Here is a 16,628-nt window from a genome sequence, read left to right as displayed (position 1 = left end):
CCGGGCGGCCATCTTGAGGGCGGGGCGGGGAGCGGCGAGTGGGCGCCGCCATTTTGAGAGAGGGCAGCCAGACCGTCAGCCATTTTAGTTAGGGGCAAGCGCGGCGAATGGCGGGAGGGGAGGTACGCCATCTTGGTTTGGGGCAGAAGGGGGCTGAGGAGAAGGAGGAAAATAAGGTTAAGGTATAGGTTAAGGACTGCGGCTGGGAGCAGCTGCGGAGCATGGCCAGGCTGGTAAGGGACAGGGCACCATCCCCTCCTGAGGGACCAGGAGGAGAACCCGTACTCGGCCTTCCTGTTCTGGGGCCTGCGCCAACGCTTTGGCCAGAGTTGGTTCTGGAAACATAGAAATTAAAAGTAAGCCATGTTTTATCCTGCAGATGTTCTGTTACCAAGAATTAAAACAGAGGAAAATAGATTTTCCTGTTCTACTGTGATTTTTGAGGATGAGTGGAGCAGCACTGACCAACGCTAGCTATTGAAGCTGCCTCTGGGACCACTAGCACCATATGTACAAAATCAGCAAGGAAACTCTACTTGGCTGTCAAAATACCCCACCACACCTCCCCAGCAGCCTGGGTCTGAAGCTCACTAAGATGTGTCATGCTATAATAAGGTAGAAGAGCTGCTGCTGCTGCTGGAAGGTACCTGGGAGGCTGCTGGTGGCCAGGCAGTTCCCAGCATCTCCGTGGATGAAGACTTGGAGACCTGGCCCAGTCTCTGACCACCCTGAGGTAAAGAATGTCTCCCTAAGCCTTCTCATTAACGTGTATGCTGGTGACACAGATAAAACAGTGCAATTAATGTTTAAAGTAACAAAATAAAGATGCTTGACTTTATTAGCACCTTACTTTAAGAAAGCATAATGCTTTCTGTAACTCAAAAAGCATCCTTGAGTCTTTTATAGCAGCTAGTTTAAAACAGCTTCTCTGAATACGAGAGCAAGAAAAACACACCTACCTCTGTTCTGATAAAATGCTGCACGGCTTCAACCCACGTTGGCTTCAGGAATTTATTATTATAGGACAACTGGAGACTCCATTCTCCCAGCTGAAAGTAATTCACATGCTAAATAGGCTGCTGTTACAGACAGGCATCTGTTCCTCTTGGATGACAGGGTATCCACACTCGCTTGCCAGGAGCCACGTGGCTCTATGTAATTCCCTTATACAGGTATATTGATATAGCTCAGCATTACATTGATCATCAAAAGTATACCAACATGATAACAACGTTTGTCCATACTTCTCTATTCCACAGTTGAACTGAAATTGCTTACTAACTCAACAGCGATAAAAATTTGGAGGTTTTTTGTCTTTTGGGAACTGGTGGTATGAACATTATCGGATACCAGGTCCCCATATAGGTAACGTGTTCTATAGCAAAACAATTTGTGAACTTGTATCATTATTTTAATTACTTCTGGCCGAGAGAAAATGTTCTCTCTGGTTTCAGCTGCAGAAATAATTTTCCCTTTCTGTCCTAAACACCTGTGATGCATTTACGTGCCTTGATAAAGAGGTGATAGGAAAAAAGGAATCCACCACTGACCTGCTGTCAGCATCGGCGTCTTTGGTGATTTGTATGTAGCTAAAACTCATTGTTCATACATCTAAAAAGCTAAGCGTAAAAACGTTGATTTGGTTAAAGAAATAAATAAAGTCAATAAGCTTCTTCATGTGGTCCAGAGAACAAACCCAGTGATCTCCAAGACCTCATGGGGGCTATCATCTGGGGTCGGAATTCCCTCAGAACGTGACAACTTAAAAACTCCCCTAGCCTCGTCACGATTTTTCTGTGACATTATGGGGACGACACTTGCCTTTTGCAGACAAAAATTGGATTTTTAGGTGTTTTTTTTCCACAGGGAAACCACCCACAGGCGCTCCCTCTCGCGGCCCCCCCCGCCGCGGACCGCGAGAGAGAGCGCCTGTGGCCGCCCGGTTTCCATGGCGACGTCCGTTGCCTCTGCCTGCCGTCAATCACGACGGCGGGGGCTTTGCGACAGCGGCGGTAAGGAGTCACGGCAGCCGGCGGTGTGTCAGCTGGTCGCCGCAGCGGGCGAGGGAGCGCGGCGCCCGGCGACCCTCCCCACCGCCCCGGCGGGGATATAGGTGAGTCCCCGCCGGTTACCGGCCACATTCGGGTAGCGGGTATCCTCCCTGGGGGCCGCCATGTTGTTGTGCGGGAGGGGGTGGCGGCGGCGGCACCTGCCTGGGGGCGATGGCAGCGGCCCGCAGCCCCGGCTGCATCCGCACCGGCGGTTCCCTGCGGCGGGTGGCTTCACCTGCCTGGGCAGTACTGGGTACCGGCTCTCCACGGTAAAGCTCGCAGGTCTCGGGGCTTGTCCTTTTAACAAGTTTCAACCTAAAATGCACCACCCTCCGGTGCACACCGTGGGCTGGCGCTTGGATGTGTCACGAGAGTGAGTAATAAGTGACCGATTATTAATGGGATGGAGAGCTCTTCCTCTGTTAACGGAAAGTTATCTGAGAAGCGACTCTTCATACTAAAATAATCCTTTGTAGGAACGGGAATTTCCTTTAATGCCCAACTTTCATTATGTCGTGGCCTCTCTGTTTCCTTTTTCTGTGATAGCCATGATATTATTGGCAGCTAGGGATATGATTTAGAGTTTACTTTGCAACTGCTTTGGGTAACTGTCCTTCATGTGATCATGACAGCTTTAAACAGGGAAAATAGATGCGGATTTAATGTGTCATCAAATTAAGTGCCAGAAAAACCTGCAAATGGCTTTCAAAGGTATCTGTTAACTATAATGAAGGATTTAGAGTCCTAAATTATTATTTCCTCTTTTCTTTTGTTTTATAACCTTCTACATGTGCAGGGAGTGGTGTTTTTCTGAGGGAGACAGGATAACCCATCTTACCTTCATATACTTTTAAATCAGGCTTCCGTAGTCATTCACTCAGCTGGGGCAAGCAATAATCTTTCATTGCATTGTTGCTATGTTATTATTATGGTGTTATTGCCACCTAAAGATTAAGGAAGAGCTCGCGTCCTAACTATTTACTTTTCAATTTCTGTTCTGGAACACCAGTTTGTATGTGTTGAATTTAATTTTGATTGTGAGTGTATTGGGAAGGTTCGACAGTAACATTTATGATCTTTTTATTTAGATTATTGTTATACGTAATGGCCAATTCAAGCCATAGAGTCCTGTGGCAAGTATTGTCGCAGGGTGCTTGAAATGCGGCTATGTTATGTGATGTAGCACTGCATTTGGAGATAGCTATTACAGATAAATTGACTAAGGGGATGTAGAGGTACTGGCTGCACAATGTTATGGGAAAGCTCCTGATTTAGGGAAAAGGCAGAGAAGACTTGAGGTGATGAATTTTGAATCAACAAAGTAGATGGGGATAAAAGAAGGCCCAGGTGCCAATAATCTTTTAATCCTTGATGAGCATAATGAGAGCTACAGTCTGGTTTGCTAGTCGTTATTACCTGGATTGAAATCACCTTTTCACTTCACGTAAATTTCTGTGTAGCCTAACAGTTTCAACCAAGTTCAAAACAGTAGGTTAGTTCTCTCCTGCAGATATGCTCAGTGCTGTTTTAATGAGTAAGGTTAGTGAGAGCAGCGTGAATATTCATAGTAGTAAAATTGGGTGTGCTGTGTTTATGCAAGTGAGGCCTCTGAGAAGACCTTGCACCTCCTCCTTGCGCAGGGTTAGGTCAGTTCTTACTGATAGCTGTTGTGGGCTTTTTTGTGTGTATTGGAACAAGTAAAGTTGAGTATCAAAATGAAGGTTGCTGCCAGTCTAACTCCGTAGCTGCTGTCCCATTTTGTGTGTGTATTTGTGTGTGCATGCACGTGCATGGGGGTGGCATTAAAACTGGTGGTTTACCTATCTTTTTGCTAAGCTAGTTTCCTGACTTTGCTGTCATCATGAACAAATTGTTTCTTGATTGTACAGCTAACAAAATTGATTGCATTCTTCACCTCTTTCCTCGTAATACTCTCTTAGTGGAAAAACACACTTTTAAATACTTTTTTTTATATGTAATTTTTAGCATAGTATTGCAATAATCCTTTTGTAGTTGCAAATCAGAAAGGTGTGCTGTATAATGGTATGGTTATTGTTCTCTAAGTTTTGTATTCAGTGCTTATCAGATGCAAGCTGAAATGATAATGATTTGCTGCGTGTGTCAAAGTGTAAGACCTGACCTGATAGATTGCTTTATAGTATTTTGTATCCTGCAGATATGGTCCGGGGATTTATTTCCTGAAAAAGTATTACCTTTTTAAAAGCTTTCTTGGTTGGCATGGATTTACAAAGGGCAAGTTGTGCGTAACCCAGCTGATGGCTTCCCAGGGTGAGCTGACTGGCTTGGTGGAGGAGGGCGAGCCGTAAGTGTTGTTGGTCTTGACTGGAGTAAAGCTTTGACACCGTTTCCCATAAGATCCTTACAGACGAGCTGATGACGTGTGGGTCTGGGTAAGTGGACAGTGAAGTGGACTGAAAACCCATGGAACGGTCAGGCTCAAAGGGCTACCGATGGCAGCATGAAGTCCAGCTGGAGGGTAGTTGGGCACTGGAAGAGGTTGGTCAGGGCGGGCTTGTGGAGTCTCCATCCTCAGAGACATCCAGAACTCGACCAGACACAGTCTGGGGTAACCTGCTGCAGCTGACCCAGCTCTTGCAGGGGGTTGGAGGATATGATCTCCCAAGGTGCCTGCCAACCTCTGCTGTTCTGTGATTCAAACTCATTTTGTTAGATTAATGATGGTTTAAGAAAGCAAAAATATTTTGTATTTGGTCCCTTTGTAGCGAGTCAAAACTAATTCCAAAAGACTGTCAAAATTGCTGACAGACCTTCAGAAACAAGCGAAATTTAATTGAAATAGCAAACTTTACTGACCATTTGTATTTAATAACAAAAGTTTTTGTTTATTCAAAATTCAGTGTTTATTCAAAATTATTTATTTATTGTCTAAATATGTGGGTTCTGATAGTGAAATATTTCTGCAACTCTAAGTACTTAATTGTTTTTTCCCTACCTTATTAGTCCTTTTTCTCCATCCCCAAGTACTAAATGGAAAAGGTCATTTGTAATTAAATTTAAAATCATCAGATTTTTATAAAATGCATTGCATTATTCAAATGGAAGCCATGATGTAATGAAATGAGCCTTTACCATAAATGTATGATTGTCTTTATGTAAATGGTTTAGGAGGGGTGTTACAATGCTTAACTAATGTCTCTTTGAATGAAAGATTCTGTATGCGTGAAAAATATTAGGCATAAAAATTGTTGTTTGCTTGAAAATATGCAATCCACTTAGAAGGTTTTTCCTGATGTCATGGATGGCAGCCATCTCTGTACTTATGGTAGCAAATCTGAATAATAGCATAATTTAAATTCTGTTGAAAATACAGAAAAATGGCATTAACATGTGGTAAACATTGATAGGGAAAGGAATGATTTATTCTTAACCTTTCTGAGTTGCTTTGAACATAAGCACAGTTACATTTATTTAAAAGCAGATGTTCATTTGGCAGCCTTTAATGGTTTGTTTCGGAGCTGTTACATACTGAGAGTATGTATGATAAAGAAAACAGTCAATTCATAGATGTATTTCTTTGGGAGATTCTTTTAGTGGACACACATATCCTGATCAATTCTTTACGCGTGTGCTTTAATTGAAATAAGTGTTTGGAAAGAGCTCTTCTTGGCTTTTGCTCTGTTCAGGCAATTTACTTATCTTTGTACTTCTTTTCCCCAAAGAAGCATTCCTTTCTCCTGGCCTGCCTCGTATCCTTCCTGTGCACCTGATGTACCTCGATCCACCTCCCGCAGGAGACGGGCTCAAGTGCAGCATGGGGCTCACCAAGCTCGGTCTGGGCAGCGTCATGCCACAGGGCTTTAACAGGACAGAATACTGAAGTATTCCCTGAACCCAGCTGGCTTTATGCACAGCTGAAATTCAGTCCCTCTTTGAGGGTACCGCTGTGACTTCCTCCAGCCCAGAGCAATCCATAGCATTTAGATACGCTTCTGAAAGCGCCCAGGTAACTGAATTCCAGTGGGGTCACTCGTGTCAGATCAGCAACACGATGGTTGCTTAGTATTGGTGTGCGTAGACTAAACCTAAACCAGGTTGCTTTGTGGTGACAGAACTGAAGTTACTCTCCTTGTTCTGTAGTTCTAGCAATATTACCGATGTTTTAAAGTGTTGTGTGCAAACCATTTGGGCTAAGTGTTGTAAGAGTGAAGAATTTGTGTGCTCCTGCCTGCCTCATCTGTGCTTTGAAAGTCATCAGCAGGTCAAATTAGTTGGTTAGCGTGTTTGGTCGAAGGATGTTGTCTGAAGGACAATATTAATTGTGCCTTTTGATTATCTCTGCTGGAGACATCTCCAGTCTTATGTACTGTTCTTCCTTCCTCTCCTTTAACTTTGTTTTCTACTTATGCAGTCTGCAACATCATTATCCCTGCTTCTTTTTAAACCTTTCCTCATACATCTACCCACTGGAATATATGAGGGCAAGGAAATCTATGTACGCCCCCGATGCTGTACTGGCCACAACTGCTTCCCTTTCCCTGCACACAGGGCACAGAAATGCCACCAGCTAGAGGGTTATATCCACTTGCTAGTGACAGGCGTGAAAGGAAACTGGTTTTATTGTCCCAGGGCAACACGAGGGGAAAAGTCACTCTCACTAGCTGCTGGGCTTCCTACCATAAATTGATTTTGTTTGGGTGCTTTTTCTGGCTGTAAAAATTCTTATTATGAATGCTGTTGCAGGGTGAATAATTTGAGGCTTACAAGGTTTAATGAGGTCTCGAGGCTTCCTATCATAACTGAAAGTTGTGGGAAAACTTGAGGAAACTGCAAATAAAATGTTCCTGTTTCAGGAACAGTTTGTATACAGGTGGAGAAAGGCTTGTGGATTCTTTTGCCTGTCTCTTGCTGTCACTTGGAAAGATAAAAGCATATGCAAAAACCAGACGTACAGGAATGCTAATTGTTTTCTAAAATACTGGAAATAGTTTCCAAGTGTGAGTTGTGGCAGCAGGTAATAACCCATATGATAAAGGCTTTGAATCCTGCTGCGGTTTGTGCACAGAATCTTTTTGTTCAGGTGTTATTCTTACTTGCTGCATATTAGGTTTATTTTGTAGGCCAGATGAGGCAGAGGACCAGAAAGATTACACGACTTGACCTTTAATCTGTTATAGAAACAATTGTTATAAAGCTCTCTGACCGTGCGCCTGACCTTTGTCTTTACACCCGTGGCTGTCCTACCTGGTCATTCCCTCGTTACACTGAACAACGACCTACTGTTAACTCTGAAATTTTCTGTGCGTCTGCCTTGTGACTTCATCATCAGACTTTGATTTGAAATTAGTATTATGTTTTCTGATTGTAGTTTGGTTCAGTAAGTTAGCTGTGAATAGTTTACTAGTCCTGAAAGTGCTAGTTAGCATTTAGAGGACAGTGGCATGATAAAGATGTTTAGGTTAGTCTTTTGAGTCAGTATTTAATACGTTGTACTTAAGAAATCAGTTCAATAGCTTTACTGAAATAGGAATTCGTCCTAGATTATGAAATTTGCCTAAATACCAGCCTTAAGCAGTGCCGTTGAAAGAGTCACTTGACTATTCTACCAGATTAATGTATTATTTTTAATTTTTTGGATCATCTACTAATCTGAAGAATCGCTGTCTCTTTAAATACAAAGAACATAACTGAGATGTATGTGTATATAACTATAATTGGATTATATTTTGATGATATAGTGGACCTAGTAACAAAAGCATGAAAAAGGCTGAGGTACTCAGTGCTATTTTTGCCTTGGTTTTCCTGGGGAAAATAAAAATCCATAGGACAAGCCAGTGTCCCCTATGGTTAGGAGACTGCTCTGTGTGGTTGGGAGGTTGTGGTGGTGGGGGAAGTTCCCGCTGACTGCGGAAAGCCCTGCATGTGGAACGGCACACAGCGGGATGGAGAGCAGCTTCGCAGGAGAGGAGCTGGGCATAGGTACTTTAGTTTGAATGAAAAAAAGAAACACATCTTTATTATATTTTTCAAGTCATCGTGTCTGGTGAAACATGCCCTCTACTCTGGGCCATTCTGGGACCTCCTCAGAGAGATGGCAGCTTATGGGTATAAGTAACAGTTACCTGCTGTAGGTGTTGGCGTGCAAGAGCCAGCTTTATTTAGAGGGACAGGAGACTGCGTGGGTTTGGGGTACGAAGTGGCACCTCTCAGGGCTGTGCAAAGGGGCTGAAGAGGAGAGGCTATGTGACTCCAAAGACACAGTGGAAGTAACTTCCTAAGGCACTGAAAATGATGCTGATGCCGTGTTCTACATTGCGACTCTCACCTCAGGAAAAGCAAATATGAGGGAGAGGAAGGATCCTTTGTTGTGGGGCAGAGAATGAAAAAGAGCCTCTGCTTTTGTCAGGTCTTTTCAGGAAGATCTTTTCCCACATCCCTGCATCATTTATTTATTGTCTCTTTGAGAGAGGTAATTTGAAAGTGAAGCAAAATAAATAGAAGTATGCCTTTATACATATATACACGCATATTCACCCCCTACAGGCATGCAATAACACAAACTTATTCTTTCATTGCATCTTTGGAGAAGGAAACTGTGATTCTGACACTTGTGGAAGTGACAAGAGAAAAACTTAACAATCCTAATGAAGACAGAGGGGTATTAATCAGGAAGAACTCTACTCAGTTTGACATCTCCATTTCCCAGTTCAAAGTTCCAGTTCCCTTTTCTGCAAAAATAGTTTATTCTAGAGAGGTATAAATAACTAAAGTGTGGGACTTCATTTGTAATGATTCACTGCATGCTTTTTGACTATTTGTCAATGGTACAGTGTTTATTTGCTGCTGTAGTTTGTCATCATTGATGTAAAAAAAAGTATTGATTGTTTACAGACAATAAGTGAGTTTTGGTTTTTGCAGGGGATGTACTCGGTGTTCGCCAATGATAGAGAAGGGTTGTTCTTTGTAGACTGAATTCTTCAGCTGTTAAAATGAGCTTGTGGTGCTTTCTGAAAATGAAGTTTTTAATGAAGGCATTGCGGTACCATAATAAAAAACTAGAAGGAAAGAGGTAGTTTTTCTTTTTGCTCTCTCTCCCAGGGGTTGGCATGAAATATTCTAAGAATTCTGTTTTGAAAGTTTTGAAATGTGAATATCTGTAGGCTGTTAGAAAGTATTTTGCTGTTAATGTTTTCAGTGCTTTCTTTCATATTTTTCTGCATGGAAATATAAAATACATTAGGTTACTTGTATGTGCTGGTACTTTTGTACATTGTAATATACTTTGCATTCATGTTGAAAATTCAGTTTAAGTATATGTTTACAGTGCTGTTGATTTTAAAGTTTTGTAAGTAGTTTGTGTGGAAGAGCATTAAGCTGACTGTAAAACTTCAAGGAACAATTTTTGAATATTTATTCAAAATTGCAGCCATTTGCATCACCGAAACAATCGGGTGCCACGTAAATACTGTGACCTGGTCCCTGCACTGTGAACAATATGAAATGAAAGGAGCGAGAGGAGATTTTTAGGTTGCTTATCAGATTTTTCAGCTCTGAAATCATTGCTGGATTGCTTTATTAGCCATTAAAACTTAGTTCCTACATTGCACTGACGATCAAATAGCATTTACAGTCATGAAAATAGCCTCTTGGAGGAAGTGTGGTGAAACAGGTCCTTTTGAGCTCGCCGCCACCAGCGTGTCCCCCGGTCAGGGGCAGAGGAGCGCTGGGTGCGGTACCTGGCGGGGCTGCAGATGGGGCATCTCTCAGGCTTGGCTTGGGCAGCTTTGCGTTTCCAGCCCATAGCAGGGGAGCCGCTGAAGGGAGCACTTTGCAGGTGGCAAGGGAAGAACAATTGGTAAAGAGCATTGTACCTCGATTGTTATTCAGGTGCTTTAATATATATAAAGGAAAGAAATTTCCATCTCTCTCCACCTTTCCCAGTGTCTCTTTCATTTTATTTCACTACAAAAAGTGGGTGGTGAAAGAGTGAAACGGGTATTTTGGCTTGTTTTGTTGATTTTTTTTTTGTTGTTGTTGTTTTACATCTAGACACTTTATTTATGGTTTTCATTATATTTTTTATTACTATTTCACTATAAATCAAATACTCTTAGAGTCATAACTCTTTAGTAAGGTCACTGTATTCTTTAAATTTTTCTAATTTTACAGTTCTGTATTGTGATCACCCAGACAGAACAATTGATCTACCATTGCATAACAATTAACGCTACATTTACAGGCATGTTTTACAACTACTGATTCCATGGTAGCTTGTAGTACGGTGCAGTAGATTAAATGTTGGATTGTTGGTCTTTATTTGTACTTGTTCATTAAATAATAACACTTAATAAAATAAATAGTTGTTAATAAAGATAGTCCAGTTGGATGCAAGAAATGAGTTGGCATAAAATGGCACTTCATATAAGTGATATTACTGTTTTACTGGTATGGATTTTGTAGAAAAAAAAAATAATGCATCTCTTACTTTTTAGCAGTTTGAGGCTTGGTAGGTCCAGCTGGCCCTGGAAGCTGTTTGACAGCCTGTAATGCTTAGCTATACATTAGTCTGTTCTCGCTGGCTTCCCTTCCCCCATTTTTCCATGTACATTATCATGTTCGATTGCACTGGCTGCTGAGGTTGTTTGCTCTAGGAGTATAAGCAGCATTTATCAAAATCAAAATAATTCTTCTTGAAGAAATTGCATTGTAATCTTTATGTAGATGAGAGATGACGTTAATTGATGTTGAACTCCATAGAGCCATGTAGGTTGGAAGTATAGTAAAGAACAGTGTTTTGAAATAGACATCAGTATTTGGGATGCAGAAAGCACTTGTTTCGGTGTGGGAGTCCCCACTGGGTCATATAAGATCAAAAGGTGAAGTTTGTGGCTGGTGCAAGCAAGATTTCAGGAGTTGCCTCTGCTTATATCGACTCTGAGTTTGTATCGAAGGGGAGATGCTAAGGCTTGCGCGATGGTTTTCAGTGGAGCTGCAGATTATTGAGTGGAATTCCCACGGCAGTGTGAAGCTGTTGCTTGGGCTCCCTTGGAGAAGAAGGGCAGGGGGACTGGTTTGTGCGGGGTTTGTCAGTGGCTGGGCAGTGGCTCAGCAGGAGGCTGCTCCTCTCCCAGTTAGTTCCTTACAACCACTGCTGAGGTCTGGCGGGGACACAGGGGGGACTGTGCTTATAGCAGCGGGGAAGGGCAGTTGTAGCGAGCCTGGCTTAGATTCAGCCTGACCTTTATTTATTTATTTATTTTGTCATAATTAATAATTTTTTTCCCCCTTTTGAAATGCTGTAAAATAGGTTTACATATCTGTGAACAGATGCAAACATTGCTGGATCACTCAAGCTAGAAGAATATGTATATATCTATAGAAAGACAGGAAAATATGCATTTTATTTTTTTTAATATTTTGTGAGTGAATCCTGCCTATGTCTGGTGTGTTTATACTCCTCTAAATCAGAAATTCTGCTCTGGTTTGAGCCGTGGTAAGTTCAGAACAGAAACTTCTACAAGATCGTACATAAGGAGGATTTCTTTTATTTACTTAGCACAAACATTTTGCCCAGTCGTTAATTACAGGATGCTCCAAGAAACAACTTTCTGAGAGAACAGACAATACATCGCCAAGCTCAGTGTAAGCAAACTCAGATTCAAGGATCCTACATTGTAAAAACGCTTAAGTGGTTGGCAAACTCAGAATGTTGCTAACACACACAGTGGTGTGTTTTGGTGTTTAAATCTTGTGCTAATCCCCCTAACTGTTTTTTATTCCGACAGCGTCAGTTTCTATGCTGTTTTCTTTCTCTCTGAAGTTAAGATGGAAACACGTTTGTTTGTTCTTTATTTCCCAGTTCACAAGAAAACTTTGGCTTTGTGACAGATAAAAATTTTGCCATGTTATTTGTGTCAATATTTATAAGATACTAAACGTTGCTATAAAGATAATGTTGCATCTATTTCTTGTTGGACAGTGGCCAGAATCTAGTTCATGTGGCAAATCATGGTGATTGCTGTATTTATTCCTTTCCCAGTTTTCTTTAGTTCTAAATAGTATTGATAATGCTAGTAAGGATTTTTTTTTTTCCCCTCGAACCACATCTTTAGATGTTGCATATTCCAATTCCTTTTCCATCATCCCACATAAGCAGCTCTTGCTTGCAGGTGGCTCTGCCTGCTGTAGAAGTAAATCTTGAGCCACCAACATTAGAGAGGTGTTGCTTTGAAAACATTTAGCACACAGGCTTAGAAAGCAGAAGCTGAAAGGTCCAAAACTAACATGTATTTTTTAATTAGGCTGTTTCTAATTTGCTTTTGTTTGTTTAGTTAGCCTCTTTAGCTGTGTGTGTGAGAATGAACTATGAGAGTAAGAGTATGAATTAAGGAACATCGTTAACCTTGAAAATGATTTCTATGTCTAATTTCACCTAATGCAGGATACTCCATATTCCAACATGAATATCCATTTGAAAAAGCTGTGTCAAAGTAACACTGTTCTAACAGAACAGTATTTTTGAAAAGTGCATAGTCATCTGTAGAAAACTCCAGAGCCTATTTTTGACTGAAGGTTGTTGCACTTGCAAATGGGGATGAACTCTACTATCGGGCATGTAATAGCTGCCACAGCCCTGGGACATAAAGCATTTGTTACTGCAAAATTATTGTGAAAGGAATGATTTCGGCAAAAGTACCTGTGTGCATAGGGAAATGCTACTTGGTAAAAGTATCTATACGTGTAGGGAAAGACCACTTTGAAAAGTGTCTTTTGCAAAACGTATAAGAAATCAAAATTGTGACATTGTAATACTACCACAGTTCGCTGTGTTTTTCAAGTGACTGTTAAAGAATGTTATTTAATCCATATATGAAAATAACACATTCCCTGATGAGAGATGATTGTACGCTGTATTTTATTTGAAGAATGGCATATATAGGGACTATGGGGTTTTTGCATAAAATGTATACGAAGTCACTTCAAATTAGTATTTTAAGTTTTTGTGAGGATGAGAACGTGCTAAGTGCAGGAATGGCATATGTGCTGAGACGTAATATTTATTATCTTGATTAAATTGACAGGCGTGAAAGCAAAATGGCAGGCAACAGCCTTGTTCTGCCCATCGTCCTGTGGGGCCGGAAAGCCCCCACGCACTGCATATCCACCCTGCTGCTCATGGAGGATGCCTCGATGATCGTCACGGGATGTCACGATGGACAGATATGTCTCTGGGACCTTTCTTTGGATTTGGAGGTAAGACTAAAGTCTGTATGATCTTAATTTTCTTTGTGTTTAAAGTGCGTATTGTAGCTGCCAGTGTGATTTTATTCTTCAATATAGTATCCACTCTGGTCTTCAGTTCTTCCTACGCCTTGTTCACTTGTCCTTTCTTCCTCCCTCTCATGAGGCCTGGACAGCCACTTAGAGAAAGATGGTTTTGCTTTCGAACTTTGTTGCTGCTTCTGCAGTAATTTTTTGAAGTAATTACTTCCTCTTTTCTGGAGCTGCTCTAAACTAGTTGGTACTTTCAGGTTTATCTGCTTGATATTGTTTTGCGACAACAGATTCCAGTGATCAGAGGACTGTACTTAGAGAACTTTTTAAGGTTATTATTTTACTCAACTGTTTTTTTTCCATGAAAATTGAATAGGAAAAGAAAAAAAACTAGTAGCAGAGATGAAGGTTGATCATTAATTGTTGTATGCCAGTGGCTGCCCTATTTTGAATATAGTCTTGTAGTTTGCCGTGGTACAAAGGGCTTTAAAACCTTGGAATGGAATAGCAAAACAATCATTTCTTGCAAAAATCGCAGCATGCTTCAGGAAGAGTTTATACTGAATACCTAAAAATCTCGCTGTCTGTGAGTTACCCCCATAAATTTTTTTCATGTCTGATATATTTAACAGCAAAGAGGAAAAAGTGACTAGCTTTTCCTAGAAAGGATAAATAGAGGGCAGTTCGCTCTCTTTTTCTTTAATCTAAGCATGGGCTTTATATATACTTATTTATGAATATATCAGGTTGTGAACTGTACTTGATTTGGGGGTGAAATATTGTTGCAGTATTAAACAATTTTTTTTTTTGTTCAAGTTGGGCCAAATTCAGCCCATGATTTAAAATTATTGATAGCATGAGTTTGGTGCAAAATGCATTTTTTCACAAATTTGCATTACAGTGTGAGGTAGAAGCCCTTTTTTTTTCCCCCCATGTACTATAGCAGCATCCTGTGCAAACTCAAGATTATGTATCTGCTGCTATGCTAATTAAATGTGTATGTGTCTGTATATATATTAACACATATATATTGATATAATACATAAAATGGAAATCTGGAATATGTATGTTCTGGTTAACTAATAGTGCCTATGTTATTTTTTACTTCACGTTTTATTTCCCTGATTCTAGATTAATCCCAGAGCTCTGTTGTTTGGTCATACAGCCTCAATTACTTGTTTATCAAAGGCCTCTGCTTCCAGTGAAAAGCAGTATATAGTGAGTGCATCAGAAAGCGGGTGAGTTTCCTGAGGATTTATTAATATGCAGTTCTGTTAAATAATGGAAATTGAGGGTGGAGGAGAGATCAGGTTGTTTACGCACCCGGTATTTTTTTTACCTAATCTAATGTCTATAAATATTCCAAATGATGGGGCTTCTCCACTGTAGATACCGAGTGCGGTGTGAATTTTGGATCCATGGCCCGCCAGGAGCATCGGGGAGGTGCCTGAGGCCCTGCAGGGCTTCCTCTGATGCTCGTTGGACCTTCGGAGTCAGCGGCAGGGCGCCGCACGGTTGTGTGTAAAGCAGTATGTGGAGCATAAATATGTGATTTATGTTTGGATGGGCAATGAGATGTGTGACATTGTCTCCTTCAGTCAAGGCACTTCTGTGCTTTCTGTCATCTTTTCGCTTGCGCGAGTTTCTCACTTCAGTTGACAGTGGATCCATATTTTGCTCCTTTTTCTCTGCTTATCTGTTTCTTGACTGGAAGCAAGCTTGAGTTGTAATGTAGCTTTTTGGCAGGAAACAATGCCTAATACATGTTTTAAAACTTGGAAACCTGTCACACACTTTATTTCTGTTGCAGTGTTTGATTTTATTTTTTTTTTGTCCTGAAGAAAAGATACATCAGCAAATCCATTTTATTTTTTAAGAGGTTTTAATTACTAATCAGAGTAACTGTTTGGGAGATGGAAGGATTTCTCATGAAATTGACATTAATGGGGATTGCAGTCAGGTAATTTAAAGGAAAAAGTCATACTCTGTAACTTTTAAATAAAATATGCTTTGTACACTCACATTTTAGCCTAGATTTTGGGCCAATTTATTGAAAAGATACAGAATTTGATACATTATAGGTCAAAACTTTGGGGCCAGCTAGTTTTGTCGTTCATAACAAATGTTCTTGTTACCACCAAGCAGTTTCTAGGAAATGTGCTATGGTCTTGTTCTTCTCCTAGAGTCATTCTGGAAGGCAGGAGCTTTTTTTCCCCAAAACACGAGCCTAGTTTTGGTTCACGGAGTTGGAGAAACTACTGTTGTTAGCAAGAGTCTAGGATAGCTTTTGAGTTTCTAAGCAGAGATACCAGCACTGTAGTTATCAATGAGGGGTCTTCCTCCACGGACTTGCACTGAACAAGTTGGGTCGCCTTGAGCAAGCCAGCTCATAATACTGCTGATTTCTACCATCTCTCTGCGTGCTGAGGTGTGGATGGGTTTAAAATGGACTCTCTCTCTCTGTGGAGACTGTTATTCTGGAATAAAAGTAACTTTGGAAAGAAGTTGTAATTACACATTATGATATTCCCCCTTAAACTAATGGAGACTGAACATTCTGAGATTTGATGTGGTATGCACGTGTAATTTGTTTTTACAGTATGACTTTCCACTTTGCCTTTTCAAAGTTAGCTTTTCCAACTCAGTTGTCTCTCGTTAGGCAAAATATTTGACCTGAAAGTATTTGCAAAGGTATTTCTTCCTGGAGCATCAGACTGTTCTTGAGGGTTGCTTTTTCATTCATCTACAGAACTTACTATTGAATGACAGATTTTTCTGGTATGCAAAACAAGCTTATAAAAGAAAAAAGAAGTTTCTGAGTTGGGGTGGGTTTTTTGTTTTGTTTGGTTATTTGCTTTGTTTTTAAAAGGCTGTTTACCAAAAGGTGGACCTCCAGGCTGAGGCCGATTTGACCAACTCTCGTTGAGGAAGAAATTCCTTAACCTCTGCCTATATAAAGGCAGTATCCAAGTAAAACAAAGAAGTTTTTTTTATCTGAAAAAGACAGGGAACTATATGACTGAATAACCTTTTAATATGGAAGTTGAGAGTAGAATGTGTCAGAATTTAGAATCTTCACCTTGTACTGATTTCAGTACTAAGTAATCTTTTCCTTTGGCGTTAGAACCACAGTATCTTTTCATTGTGAAATTATATATCTGATGTAGAGAGGTGAAAAAAGGTGGGAAGCAGCTGACAGATTCTGTTCAGGTGAAATTTTAATATAAAATTTTAAAAGTAATTTTTTTATGTACTGTAAATAGAGGGAATGGCTGCTAATGGGAATGGAGTCATAGAGGTAGCTGTAATCTCTGCTCATAAGGC

The 16,628-nt window shown here is 40.7% G+C and overlaps 1 protein-coding gene across 3 annotated transcripts in view; it reads left to right on the top strand.

The window, feature by feature from the left end:
- Positions 1-62: 62 nt before the first annotated feature.
- The window catches only part of LOC128901927 (WD repeat-containing protein 7), a 124,446-nt gene continuing 107,880 nt past the window's right edge, over positions 63-16,628 (top strand). The window contains exons 1-3 of one of the 3 annotated variants that reach the window (XM_054184071.1): positions 63-733; positions 13,112-13,283; positions 14,436-14,542. In XM_054184071.1, the coding sequence (XP_054040046.1) occupies positions 13,125-13,283; positions 14,436-14,542 (266 nt within the window). In that variant the 5' untranslated portion in view covers positions 63-733; positions 13,112-13,124. Of the gene's footprint in view, positions 734-1,930; positions 2,114-13,111; positions 13,284-14,435; positions 14,543-16,628 lie in introns of those variants that run through there. The other 2 variants (XM_054184069.1, XM_054184072.1) reach the window with 2 other exon arrangements.

The sequence above is a fragment of the Rissa tridactyla genome, chromosome W (assembly GCF_028500815.1).
Source record: "Rissa tridactyla isolate bRisTri1 chromosome W, bRisTri1.patW.cur.20221130, whole genome shotgun sequence".
NCBI classification, from domain to species: domain Eukaryota; kingdom Metazoa; phylum Chordata; class Aves; order Charadriiformes; family Laridae; genus Rissa; species Rissa tridactyla.
This window is presented reverse-complemented; position numbering and strand designations above follow the sequence as displayed.